At 46.7% G+C, this 13,867-nt stretch overlaps 1 protein-coding gene across 1 annotated transcript; it reads right to left on the bottom strand.

The window, feature by feature from the left end:
* Positions 1 to 3,545: 3,545 nt before the first annotated feature.
* On the bottom strand, positions 3,546 to 4,493 carry LOC129402542 (olfactory receptor 2W1-like). The gene has a single exon (XM_055129501.1). It carries the CDS (start codon positions 4,491 to 4,493, stop codon positions 3,546 to 3,548), a length of 948 nt encoding a protein of 315 aa, XP_054985476.1.
* Positions 4,494 to 13,867: the final 9,374 nt, after the last annotated feature.

Below are 13,867 nucleotides of genomic sequence, written 5' to 3'. Positions count from 1 at the left end.
GTGTTTGCGAACATTGTATGAGGGAAAAACAAGCTCGAAAATATGTGAATCTGTATCTGTACCCTCATGGTGACTCACTAATTAGAGAATAAAATAAACTAAAAAAAAGCAGTTTATTGGCGAGGCGACACATTGTGCTCTGCCCCTCTCCCCTCCCTGCTGCTCTGATGCAGCCGCGGAGGTTCTACCCGTTTATCCCACTCAAGATACCCGGGAATATTCTAAAGACAGTGTCACCGCTCTGCCCCGCCCACATCAGCCTCGCAGGGAAACGCTCCGCGTGGGTCAGGACGGGTAGCGTTTGCCACCAGCACGCACGTGGCACGGACTCTCGCGTTCCACCAGCCACCGGGCTGTGCCTGAAGCCCCGTGAGTCCTCAGGACACGGCAGCTGGCCCCAGCGCCTCAGTTTCCCAGGGACCCTGGATGCCTCTGGGCGAGGGACGGGAATCGGCCCCACCGCGGCCCAGGCGTTCCCCGCGCGCATCCCCTGCCCTCGCACAGAAGAGTTGCAGGCGGAGCTGAAGTCACGGGGATTGTGGCGCCAACCAGACCGTCAGGATGAGCCCGTGGAGACTGACCCGCACACGGGCAGACATAGGGACCCGTGAAACGGGCGAGCTATGACTCGTGTGTCCCGACTGGTGCGGAAAGGGTTAAACACCTCTTCCTTTGGCTGCCTTTTAGCTCCCAGTGTCACCTAGAAGCATCTTCCCTTCCTCACAGACCCTAACCCAGCTGGCTAGGAATGCAGACATTCCCTCACACCCCCTAAGGCCCCAGGCGCGGGCTATACCCATGGCACCTGGATCCCTGGGTTGCTGACCATTGGGATGACAGGCTCAACAGGACAAAATATTCCTTGATGTTCTATTGTCCCTCCTGTAACCGCTTTTCCCCGTTAATGATTTCTGTGTGCTGAGTGCATTACATGTGTGCACGTAGGATGGTAAGTAAAAGGGGCCCGGGGCGCTTCTCTATGCTTCTCTGCAGAGCGAGCAAGGAGCCTCTCCAGCCAATTCCATTTCTCTTGTCTCTCTTATCTCAGCACCTGCAACTGAAGGAATATTCACACAACAGAAGATCACCTAGAGAATGTGAGGGGAGAAAAGGAGAGAGAGAGAGAAAGAGAGAGAGAGAGAGAGAAAGAGAGAGACAGAGACAGAGAGACAGACAGAGAGAGACAGAGGGAGAGAGAGACAGAGAGACAGAGAGAGAGGGAGAGACAGAGGGAGAGAGAGACAGAGAGACAGAGACAGAGAGAGAGACAGAGAAAGACAGAGGGAGAGAGAGAGAGAGAGAGGGCAAGAGAGAGAGAGAGAGAGAGAGAGAGAGAGAGAGAGAGAGAGAGAGAGAGAGAGAGAGGTAAAGAGGAATGTTCAAGAGAGAACACGGCTTCTCCAGAGTGGGGAGCTGTTCCACCTTCCACCCCAGTGTCTGCTCATTGCATCGGTTTCCATCCTCCCCCCCATACTGGCCCCCTCCCCTAACTGACCCACCCACTGACTCCTTCTCTTCCGGACATCACTATATTTTGTCATTTAAAAGTCTCTCTTTGTCTCGTTCCGTCTGTCTGCTGTGTCTCCGCGTGCTCCGTACCGGGGAGGAGCACCCCTACTTGTCCTCCCCGTCTGAGCCCTTTCACTCAGCATCAGATCTGCAGGGGCCCGCCGTGGGGAGTGGCAGAACTTCACCCCTCACACCTTCATGGCAACCTTGGAGGTCTCCTCTAGGATCTTTACCGGGTCACCTGCTCATGGGCACACGCTACTTTCGGACCTCTGGTGACTGTAAATGAAGCCACACTGGACAGAGCGTCCCAGGCGTGTCTTGCATGTCTTCATATGACCCATTTCATACTGTCAGGCGCAAGCCAGGGGGCAGCAACTGGGTCGTACACAACATCTATTGACAAGTTTTCCCTCCTCTCCCCGGCCTCCCCTCTCCCCCCTTCCCTTCCTTGTTGCCATGGTGGTAACCAGAGGTCTCTGGTGCTGACACACATTTATTGTTATTAAGTTTTTGACTCTGGTGCCCGCCCGGGGGCTGCTGCTCCGGTTGTGGGTGCTCACCCTGGGCCGCGGTGCTCGCCCAGTGCTCCACTGCAGACTGCTCTGGCCTGTTCGGCCGCGCTCCGCGTTTGTGGTCACGTCACACGTGGCTGCTGGCTGCGGCTCGCACATCTTCTTCCCTTTTGTGATGTCCATCTGGGTCACACCCCTTTGCGTGGTGCCCACACGCAGCCCACGGCGGTGCAGCGGGAACAGCTTGTGGCCCGGGGCCCTCTGCAGCCGGGTCCAGGGGAACTTCGCCTGGGCTCTGGGCACACGCGGGGCCAGGCTGGGAGGACAGCAGGCGGTGTGCTGGTGTCAGGGCTATACCTCCCGGGGAACAGTCACCTGAGTCTTGGTAAGGCCAGGGACACCGTAGAGGACTCGATTCCTGACTCCTTAGATGCGTGAAGAGGGACAACGGGGCCCGTGGACTAGGCTGGGACCCTCACTGACACCCCCCCCCCCCCCCACACACACACCCACAAACGCAGGTGTGCAAGCTCAGGCACGCACAAGCTTCCTTGTTGGCTGAACGCGGGGAGATCCAGGCGTGTGCTCGTTTTCCTCACCTCCCTCCTGCTGCCGGATGGCCCAGGAGGTCCGGGAAAGTTCTTTCCCCTCCTAAATTGGTTTAGAGGGAAAATGAGCTTTTTTCCAGGCCCCTTGCGGGCAGCTGCCCTGCGGAGCGGCGGTCAGGCGCGCCCTCTGCTGGGCACTCAGGGTAACGCGTGATTCTGCAGCATGGATGAAGGGGAAAAACCCCAAACAAACCCAAAGTGGTCCACGGAGATGGAACTGTAAGAGGGAACTTTTGATCCGGGCCTCAAGAACCTCAGGCCCAGGCAGTTCTGCCAGAGTGACCGGGCCGCAGGCTCTGGGAGGGAGGGCGCTGCGTGCTTTTCCGATGGAAGATCTGAAAATGGGATCCTGCCACGCACAGAGCCAGCCCGGGGTCCAGGTGGGGGAAGATGTGTCGTGCAGAAGTGGGTGCAGGGTCTCCTGCAGACAGACCGCCGTGGCCGGTGCAGAGATGCAGCCTGTACAGAGATTTCGTGGCCGCGGGGGCCGTGGCAGCGCCGGCGGCGAGGTCAGTTCTCAACACCGCCACCTGGTGGCGCTGAGCGGACACGGCAGCAGTGGACCCGAGCCGCGCTCGCTCCTGCAATCTGGAATTTGGAAATTGTTTGGGGCAGGGGAGACCCCGTGGAGACCCCGGGCACTGGGTTACTACCGCACCTGGGCGCGATGAATAAGGCGAAAATAATGACCACGTTCTTTGGCCCGTGCGCTCTCGTCTACCAGCGGGATGACAATGACAGCCAGGATACAGCGAAGTGATTCTTCCGATATTTCAGAGGATCATAAACTGGGACCATGGTGTGGCTCCCCCTGAATCAAGAGATGCTCATTGAATAGATGAATCAAATTCTGTTGCACCAGTTCAGTATTGTTTCCCGGAGTTAGAGGTTTTTTTTTCCCCCTCCATGCAACTCATAGCTGTGCTGAGCATTTCCTTGCAAACAGCAGCCTCTTCACTGCACTCTTGACGTCTTTGTTTCTCAGCGTGTAGATCAGAGGGTTCAGGCTGGGGGTGATGATGGTGTAGAAGAGAGTCAGGAACTTGTCCTCATTGGGGGCTGTGCTGTTACTCTGGGGCTTCATGTACATGGAAATGGCTGTTCCATAGAAGAGAGCCACCACGGTGAGGTGGGAGCCGCACGTGTTGAGGATTTTCCTCCATCTTCCTGCTGACTTGATCCTCATCACGGCACGAGTGATGACCCCGTAGGAGACGAAAATTAGTGACAGAGGCACGAGGAGAAACACCACTCCAAGAGCAAAAACTACCACCTCAATGACTTTGGAGTAAGCACAAGCCATCTTAATCAACGCCGGCATCTCGCAGAAGAAATTATCCACCTCTCGGTGCCCACATCTTGGCAATTTCAAAGTCAAGGAGCAAATAACTATGGCACTTCCAAGGCCACCCAACCAGGACGTTATGACCATCCTGTGGCAGAGCTGAGGGTTCATTATCACCGTGTAGTGCAGAGGCTGGCACACAGCAGTATAGCGGTCATAGGCCATGACAGCCAAGAGCAGACACTCTGTGGCACCCAGGTCCAGGGCAAAGAAGAACTGGAGCACACACCCTCCGTATGTGATCGACTTTCTTGGCCCCCACAGATTTACCAGCATCTGGGGGACAACAGTAGTTGTATAGCAGAGATCCAAAAGCGACAGGTTGGAGAGGAAGAAGTACATGGGCGTGTGGAGCTGGGGGTCCAGGTAAGACACCAGGATGATGGTCGAGTTTCCCACCAGAGTCACGAGATAGGAGATGACGACCACCACGGAGATGATGCGTTCTACTTGGGGTCTGTCAGAAAACCCCAGAAGGATGAAGTCTGTCCCATAACTCTCATTGTTTACGTCCATTGTTCTTTAGAAAGTGAGGAGATAATACCGTGTTAGCAACAACACTAACAACAAAATATTGTCAACAAAGTGATATACAATCAAGACAACTCAAAATCTCTAGAGTGGATGGGTGTCTAAAACTCAGTTTGACTGCATGTTTCTTTTTTCCCCTATGGAAAATCTCTTTGAACATTTTCCCTGAGTCAAAAGTTCAAAATCTTTTTCTCTCTCTCATATATATGTGCGTGTTTGTGTCTGTATATACTTTTTGGGTTTCACTCAGTGATGCTCATGGGTTACTCCTGGCTCTGCACCCAGGTATTACTCTTGGTGGTGCTTGGGGGACCATATGGGCGGCTGGGGATGGAAACTGAGTCGGTCCAATTCCAAGTCTCTTCATGTTTAAATCATATATATTAAACCAATCATACTGACTGCAAATCACTAAAAATATTTCCAGATGATGTGTCACCAATGTATTATGGCAAGGCACTAAATATGTAAGGTCAGTTTACTGATTTTAAGGATAAGATGTATTTTTACTTACTAACTTAAAATTGAACTAATTTCCCCCTCCCCCGCTTCCCGCCGCCGTCTGCGTCCCCCGAGTTCCTGAAGCCGCTCCCTGCGCTCCTGTGCACCCCGTCTCCTGAACCGGCTTTGTAACTGCGCCCGTCCATCAGGTACCAGGACCATCCCTCGGCCACGCCCTCCCATCCCCCCCTAACAGGAAGACACTGGGGGCGTGGCCTGTGTCTTAGTGGGCATGGTCTCAAAGTGGGCGTGGCCTCCTGTCGGAGCAGCGGCCGCTAATGCGCCACAGTTATTCTTTGTTACCTCAGCTCAATCGGTACTGTGTATTTCTTTGAAATTTCACTTTTGTGATCTCAAACACTTATGCAAAATAGCCATTAGCTTAGTTTGAAACTATAAAAGCTGTCAGTGAATAAGGGAAGTTTAGCACAATCAGAGCCCCTTCTTCCCACAAGAAGGAACAGGAATAAATAACTACAAAGTTCCAACTCTATACTTCCCTAACAATATGAAGAAGCAGCGAAAATCCTCTCTGCGAAGAGAGGGGGAAGAAAAGATACCAGAAACATCAACAGGGGCTACTCACATCTACGACCTCTCAGATAAACAATTCAGAGAGGAAATCTGGAGGAGGGTCGACCTACTCCAAGCAACCATGGAACAGACATCCAGTAAATTAAGGGAGGAGATGAATGAAGCGCTGGAACGGTCTACCAAGAAAATCCAGGAAGAAATGAGAGCAGAAATTTCAAACCTATGAACGGAAGTCTCATAAATAAAGGAATCAGTAGATGAAATAAAAATCTCACTAGATGCCCTCAACAGCAGAATGACTACAGCCGAAGACAGAATCAGCGACCTGGAAGATGAGCTGCAGAAAGCTTATAGACAACAACAACTCATGGCCAAAGACCTCAAAATGGCTATAGAGCGAATCAGAGCCCTGGGGGATGACTTCAAGAGGAACAACATAAGAATCATTGGAGGGGCCGGAGCGGTAGCACAGCGGGTAGGGTGTTTGCCTTGCACGCGGCCGACCTGGGTTCGATCCCCGGCATCCCATATGGTCCCCCAAGCACTGCCAGGAGCAATTCCTGAGTGCAAAGCCAGGAGTAACCCCTGAGCATCCCTGGGTGTGACCCAAAAAGCAAAAAAAAAAATCATTGGAGTACCAGAACCACAGGGAAGTAACCCCAATGAAAAAAACACAGTCAAAGACATCATTGCTAAAAATTCCCAGAGCTGGAGAAGGCAGGCATCCAGATACAAGGAGTCCGAAGAGTACCAGCAAAAAGAGACCCAAATAAAAACACTCCAAGGTATATCATAGTCAGAATGACGGATGCCATGGATAGAGACACAATTCTGCAAGCAGCAAGGTCAAAGAAGGAAATCACATACACAGGAGCACCCCTCAGATTTACAGCCGACCTGTCAGAGGAAACCCTCCAAACCCGAAGACAATGGTGGGACATAGTGAAAAAACTCAACAAAATGAATGCCTCACCAAGAATACTTTATCTGGCTAAACTCTCACTCAAACTCGAAGGAACCATACACTATTTCTTGGATAAACAACAGCTCAGGAACTTCATAGACTCAAAACCAATCTTGAAAGAAGGTCTAAAGTGGCTACTGTAAGACAAGGAGGAGCCCCATAAGAACAACAAATCCCACAGAAAGATGACACAAAACCCCATCACAATCATCTCTCTCAATGTCAATGGCCTAAATGCACCTATCAAGAGACACAGAGTGGCAAAATGGGTCCGGAAATTAAACCCAACATTCTGTTGCCTGCAAGAAACACACCTGAACAAACAGAGTAAACATAGACTCAAAGTCAAAGGATGGAAAACCATCCTCCAAGCAAACAACCCCCTTAAAAAAGCTGGAGTGGCCATCCTGGTATCCGACAACATAGATTTCAGGATGAAAAATATCAAAAGGGACAGCGAAGGTCATTTTCTATTTGTCAAGGGATATGTACAACAGGAAGAAATCATACTCTTAAACGTATATGTTCCTAATGAACGACCGGCTAAATATTTAAAACAACTCCTAACAGACTTCAAAGAGGACATCACTAACAGCACAATAGTAGTCGGAGACTTCAATACGGCCTTATCGCCTCTAGATAGATCGACAAGAACAAAACTCAACAAGGAAACACTGAATCTGAAAGAAGAGATTGAAGAGAGAGGCCTAATATACCTATACAGGGCCTTACACCCCAAAAAGAAAGAATACACATTCTTTTCCAGTGCACACGGAACTTTTTCTAAAATAGACCATGTACTGGGCCCCAGAACATACCTCAATAGAATCGGAAAAATAGAAATTGTATCAACCATCTTTTCAGACCACGATGCGCTGAAGATAGAAGCTAACCACTCACAAATACGGAAAATCAAATCAAACACCTGGAAATTAAACAATTCAATGTTGAACAATGAGTGGGTCATGAAGGAAATCAAGGAAGAAATCAAAAAATACTTAGAAACAAATGAGAATGAAGACACGAGCTACCAAAACCTATGGGACGCAGCTAAAACCGTGTTAAGGGGAAAATTTATAGCTCTCCAAGCAATCCTCAGGAAGGAAGAAAGGGCCCGCATAGATAGCTTGACTTCACGACTCAAGACCTTAGAAAAGGACCAGAAAAAGGAACCCAAACCAGACAGAATGAAAGAAATAATAAAAATTAGATCAGAAATTAATGACATCGAAACCAAAAAAACAAACCGAAAGATCAATGAAACAAAGAGCTGGTTCTCTGAGAAAATAAATAAGATTGATAAACCGCTAGCAAGACTCACAAAGAAAGAAAGAGAGAAAACTCTAATAAATCGAATCAGAAATGAAAAGGGGGGCATCATAACAGAAACCAGTGAGATTCAAAAGATCATTAGAGACTACTTTGAAGGTCTATATGCCACAAAAAAGGAGAACCTAAAAGAAATGGATGGATTCCTTGATTCCTACAATCTCCCAACACTGAAGAAAGAAGACCTGGAATACCTGAATAGACCCATCAATGTTAAGGAAATTGAAACTGCAATCAAAAACCTCCCCAAAAACAAAAGCCCAGGCCCAGATGGTTTCACTGGCGAATTCTTCCAAACATTTAAAGAAGACCTGTTGCCTGTTTTCCTCAAACTTTTCCAGGAAATTGAAAAAACAGGAACTCTCCCAAACAGTTTCTATGAAGCACACATCTCCCTAATACCAAAAGCAAACAAAGACACCACTAAGAAAGAAAATTACAGACCAATATCCCTGATGAACACCGATGCGAAGATTCTCAACAAAATACTAGCAAATAGGATCCAACAACTCATCAAAAAGATCATACATCACGACCAAGTGGGATTCATCCCGGGGATGCAAGGATGGTTTAACATTCGGAAATCAATCAACATAATCCACCATATCAACAAAAGTAAAGATAAAAACCATATGATCATATCAATAGATGTAGAGAAAGCATTTGACAAGATCCAACATCCTTTCATGATGAAAACCCTCACCAAAATGGGGTTTGGAGGAACTTTCCTCAACATAGTCGAAGCCATCTATCACAAGCCTACAGCAAGCATTATCCTCAATGGGGAAAAACTAAGGGCCTTTCCTCTGAGATCAGGCACAAGACAAGGATGCCCACTCTCACCACTCCTCTTCAATATAGTACTGGAAGTACTTGCGATAGCTAAGAAAAAGAGATTAAGGGCATCCAGATAGGAAAGGAAGAAATCAAACTCTCACTATTTGCAGACGATATGATACTATATCTAGAGAAGCCTAAAGCCTCTACTAAGAAACTCTTAGAAACAATAGACTTATACAGTAAAGTTACAGGCTACAAAATCAATACCCAAAAATCCATGGCCTTCATATATGCAAACAATGAGGCAGAGGAAAGGGACATGAAAAAAGCAATCCCATTCACAATCGTGCCCCAGAAAATCAAGCACCTCGGAATCAGCTTAACCAAGGAAGTAAAAGACCTCTACAAAGAAAACTACAAAATGCTACTCCATGAAATCAAAGAGGACATGAGGAAATGGAAACATATACCCTGCTCGTGGATAGGGAGAATCAATGTTGTCAAAATGGCAATACTCCCCAAAGTATCTGTATTGCCATACAGATTCAACGTGATCCCTATAAGGATACCCATGACATTCTTCAAAGAAATGGATCAAGCAATCCTAAAATTCATATGGAACAACAAACGTCCAAGGATAGCTAAAACAATTCTTGGGAAAAAGACAATGGGAGGCATCACCCTCCCCAACCTCAAACTTTACTACAAAGCAGTAACAATTAAAACAGCATGGTACTGGAACAAAGGCAGAGCCATAGACCAATGGAACAGGGTGGAATATCCCTACACACCACCCCAAATGTATGATCATCTAATCTTTGATAAGGGAGCAAGAGATGTGAAGTGGAGCAAGGAAAGCCTCTTTAACAAATGGTGCTGGCACAACTGGACAACCACGTGCAAAAAAATGGGTTTAGACCTTGACCTGACACCATGCACAAAAGTCAGATCAAAATGGATTAAAGACCTCAACATTAGACCAGAAACCATAAGATACATTGAAGACAAGGTCGGCAAAACCCTCCACAATATTGAAGATAAAGGTATCTTCAAAGATGACACGGAACTAAGCAATCTAGTAAAAACAGAGATCAACAAATGGGACTACATTAAACTAAAAAGCTTCTGCACCACAAAAGATACAGTGACCAAAATACAAAGACTATCTACAGAATGGGAAAGGATATTTACACAATACCCATCAGATAAGGGGTTGATATCAAGGGTATATAAAGCACTGGTTGAACTCTACAAGAAGAAAACATCCAACCCCATCAAAAAATGGGGCGAAGAAATGAACAGAAACTTTACCAAGGAAGAGATACGAATGGCCAAAAGGCACATGAAAAAGTGCTCTACATCACTAATCATCAGAGAGATGCAGATCAAAACAACCATGAGATACCACCTCACACCACAGAGGCTAGCACACATCCAAAAGAACAAAAGCAACCACTGTTGGAGAGGATGTGGGGAGAAAGGGACCCTTCTACACTGCTGGTGGGAATGTTGGCTAGTTCAGCCCTTTTGGAAAACAATATGGACGATTCTCAAAAAATTAGATATTGAGCTCCCATTTGACCCAGCAATACCACTGCTGGGAATATATCTCAGAGAGGCAAAAAGGTATAATCGAAACGACATCTGCACATGTATGTTCATCGCAGCACTGTTTACAATAGCCAGAATCTGGAAAAAACCCGAATGCCCTAGAACGGATGACTGGTTGAGGAAACTTTGGTACATCTATACAATGGAGTACTATGCAGCTGTTAGAAAAAAGGAGGTCATGAATTTTGTATTTAAGTGGATTGGCATGAAAAGTTTCATGCTGAGTGAAATGAGTCAGAAAGAGAGAGACAGACATAGAAAGATTGCACTCATCTATGGTATATAGAATAACAGAGTGGGAGACTAACACCCAAGAATTGTAGAAATAAGTACCAGGAGGTTGACTCCATGACTTGGAGGCTGGCCTCACATTCTGGGGAAAGGGCAACTCAGAGAAGGGATCACCAACTATAATGTAGTCGAAGGCCATGCGGGCTGAATGAGGGCTAGAGACTGAGCACAGTGGCCACTCAACACCTTTATTGAGGGCCGTAGCAGCTAAATAGAGAGAGAGAACAGAAGGGAATTCCCTGCCACAGTGGCAGGGTGGGGTGGGGGGGAGATGGGATTGGGGAGGGTAGGAGGGATGCTGGGTTTACTGGTGGTGGAGAATGGGCACTGGTGAAGGGATGGGTTCCCGAACTTTGTATGAGGGAAGTATAAGCACAAAAGTGTATAAATCTGTAACTGTACCCTCACGGTGATTCACTAATTAAAAATAAATAAAAAAATTGAACTAATTTCAGAAGTGTTTGGTCACAATATACAGGCAGCAGCAGATTGTGCTAATGCCTCCTCTCCTGGCCACTTAGCAAAATTAGCAAGGCAGGAATTCAACAACAAAGAATTCATTAAGCAACCAATGTGCTGTTTCTCCCATAGAATTTACCAATATATAAGTCAGTTTTCTGGGTCTATTTTTTTTGTCACAGCTGGTGGTGCTCAGGGCTTACTCCTGTCTCTGTGCTCAGGTATCACTCCTGTCAGTCTTGGGCTACCATATGGGGTGCTGGGAATCGAACTTGGGGTGACAGCATGCAAGACAAGTGACTTACTCACTATATTATCTCTCTGGCCAGGATAATCAATCCATCACCATTACAAATCTAAAATAATAAGATAAAAATTAAAAATTAGGGGCATGGAGCAATAGTCTCACTATATATGGTAATGTATCATATGATTAAATAGGTTCACTAACAACTGAAATAATTTATATATTGATGGTACCTTTAATTTGTGGTCATAAACTTCAGACCTAGAATTATTATTATTATTTTTTGCTTTTTGGATCACATCTGGCAACGCACAGGGGTTACTATTGGCTCTGCACTCAGGACTTACCCTGGCAGTGCTCAGGGAACCATATGGGATTCTGGGAATTGAGCCCGGGTCAGTCACGAGCAAGGCAAATGCCCTACCTACTGCTATTGCTCTAGTCCCTAGAATTATATTTTGAGGTTAAGGAACACTGTTTATCTCAGTCACAGTGAAATGAGTATAGAAAAATTATCTATGGTATATTACTGCCATAAGCATTTGAGTTAGAATGCTACTTTTTTTTTAGAATACTGATAGAGTTAATATCCAAGATATATAAATCACTGATAATTTTACCAGGATAAAACCCGTCAAAAATGGGGGAGGGATAGAAATGAACAGGAGCTTTCTCAGAGAAAATCTACAGATGCCCAAAAGATTATGAAAAAATACTCAACATAACTTACGAGTGAAATGCCAATCAGAATAGCAATGAGATGATGTCTCACACTGGTGAGACTGACCAACATCACAAAGAGCAAAATGACCAGTGCTGGTGTGGCTAGGAAGGGACCCTCTTTCGCTACTGGTGGGGAAAAGCCATGATGTTTTAGAAAACAATCTGGAAACTCTTAAAAAAACTAGAAATCGAAGCTTTCGTAGGACCCAGAGATTCCACTTGGTGTTTACCCAAGGGCCCCATGGTCTGTTCAGGTAAGACGTGTGCAGTCCTATGTCCATTGCAGCACTATTCACAGGTGATGAAATCTGGGAGCGACCCAGCTGTCTGAGCATAGATGAGCAGACAGAGAAACGGGGGTACGTGTACATGATGAAATACTTCTTAGCCCTAAGAAAAGATGAAGTCCTGCATTTGCTGCTATGTGGATGGATCTGGAAAGTGTCAGGACGACTGAAGTTACTCAGAAGGGGAGGGACAGACCCAGAGTGGACTCTCTCATGTGGGGGCTACAAAGAGAAGTGGTCCATAACAGAGGCCCAAGGCAACAGAAAAGGAGAAACGGTCCTCAACAGGAATCTTACAGCAAAGCAAGCTGGGCAGAGAGACTAGGCTGGAGGGACGCTGGGACACCGGTGGGGTGAAGTGACGCCAGGGGGGCAGGGATGGCGCAGGATTATGTTATGCATGAAATCCCACCTACCATTATAGTAGACCTCAGTGTCTAAAATAAAAATGAACAATGAAAACAAAATCCTTTGCTGTCAGAACCATGAAGAAGAAACTGTCAGTATCAAGAAGTTAAGAGAGAGATGTAATTATTATTATTATTGTTATTGCTATTATTATTATTTTGCTTTTTGGGTCACATCCAGTGATGCACAGGGGTTACTCCTGGCTCTACACTTAGGAATTACTCCTGGCGCTGTTTGGGGGACCATATGGGATGCTGGGAATTGAACCTGGGTTGGCTGTGTGCGAGGCAAACACCCTACCACTGTGCTATCACTCCAGCCCCTTATTACTATTATTATTATTATTTTTTGCTTTTTGGGTCACACCCAGTGATGCACAGGGGCTCATGCACTCAGGAATTACTCCTGGTGGTTTTCAGGGGACCATATGGGATGCTAGGAATCGAACCCAGGTCAGCTGCATGCAAGGCAAATGCCCTACCCCCTATGCTATTGCTCCAGCCACAGACATGTAATTTTTATAAGACACAATGTACTAATAAAAAATTAAAAAAATTTAAAAAAGACACAACATAAATTTAGTTTCCCGAAGGAGTGAGCATTCTGTTTCTTTGGGGTGGGATATGAGTTAGATCAAGTGTTATGGTCAGAGAATCTGAACTCAACGTGGTTGGGATAAAACTTATGTTGCCAGCTGGAAGCAAAGTGTTCTGGGTAACCAGTCGTGGAAACTCTTTGTGTCTCAGGCCCTTTGTATGTTAAACAAAGATAAGACTTCCTCAGACGCAGGGGTGAGACCCATCTTGTGAAAACACGAGCTATATGGGTCACATTGAATTGTAAAAATTAAAAATGATTAACCTACTCAAACCCCTCCCTCTACTTTTCCCTTTACTCCTCCATCATTCGCTCGGTGAGTTAGTCAAGATGTTCTGGAGCTGATCGGGATGCTGACACAGTTTGTGTAACTTGGAAACACACAGAAATGCCCATGAGCAAAGTGTACACGCTGAGTCAACAAAGTCTAGAGGCCAAAGCACACATCAGCTTCCAACACGTGTGGTCTCTGGTTGCGTTTGTCTTGACCACTCAAGGTGCAGATAGACTTGGGAGTCCCAAAGGGCGCGGCCTTTCACAGACTCAATGAAACTCAGTAGTCAGGATTCGAGCCTGCCCTGTGATCACACCGGCCTGTTCCATCACCTTGGTAACAGAGATGGGGCCA

Source organism: Sorex araneus, chromosome 2 (genome assembly GCF_027595985.1).
Source record: "Sorex araneus isolate mSorAra2 chromosome 2, mSorAra2.pri, whole genome shotgun sequence".
In the NCBI taxonomy this organism is placed as follows: domain Eukaryota; kingdom Metazoa; phylum Chordata; class Mammalia; order Eulipotyphla; family Soricidae; genus Sorex; species Sorex araneus.
Note: the sequence above shows the minus strand (reverse complement) of the source record. Positions and strands in the feature narration are given on the sequence as shown.

Excerpts from the sequence above, each read along its gene's own strand:
- LOC129402542 (XM_055129501.1), bottom strand. The coding sequence starts at position 4,493 with ATGGACGTAAACAATGAGAGTTATGGGACAGACTTCATCCTTCTGGGG.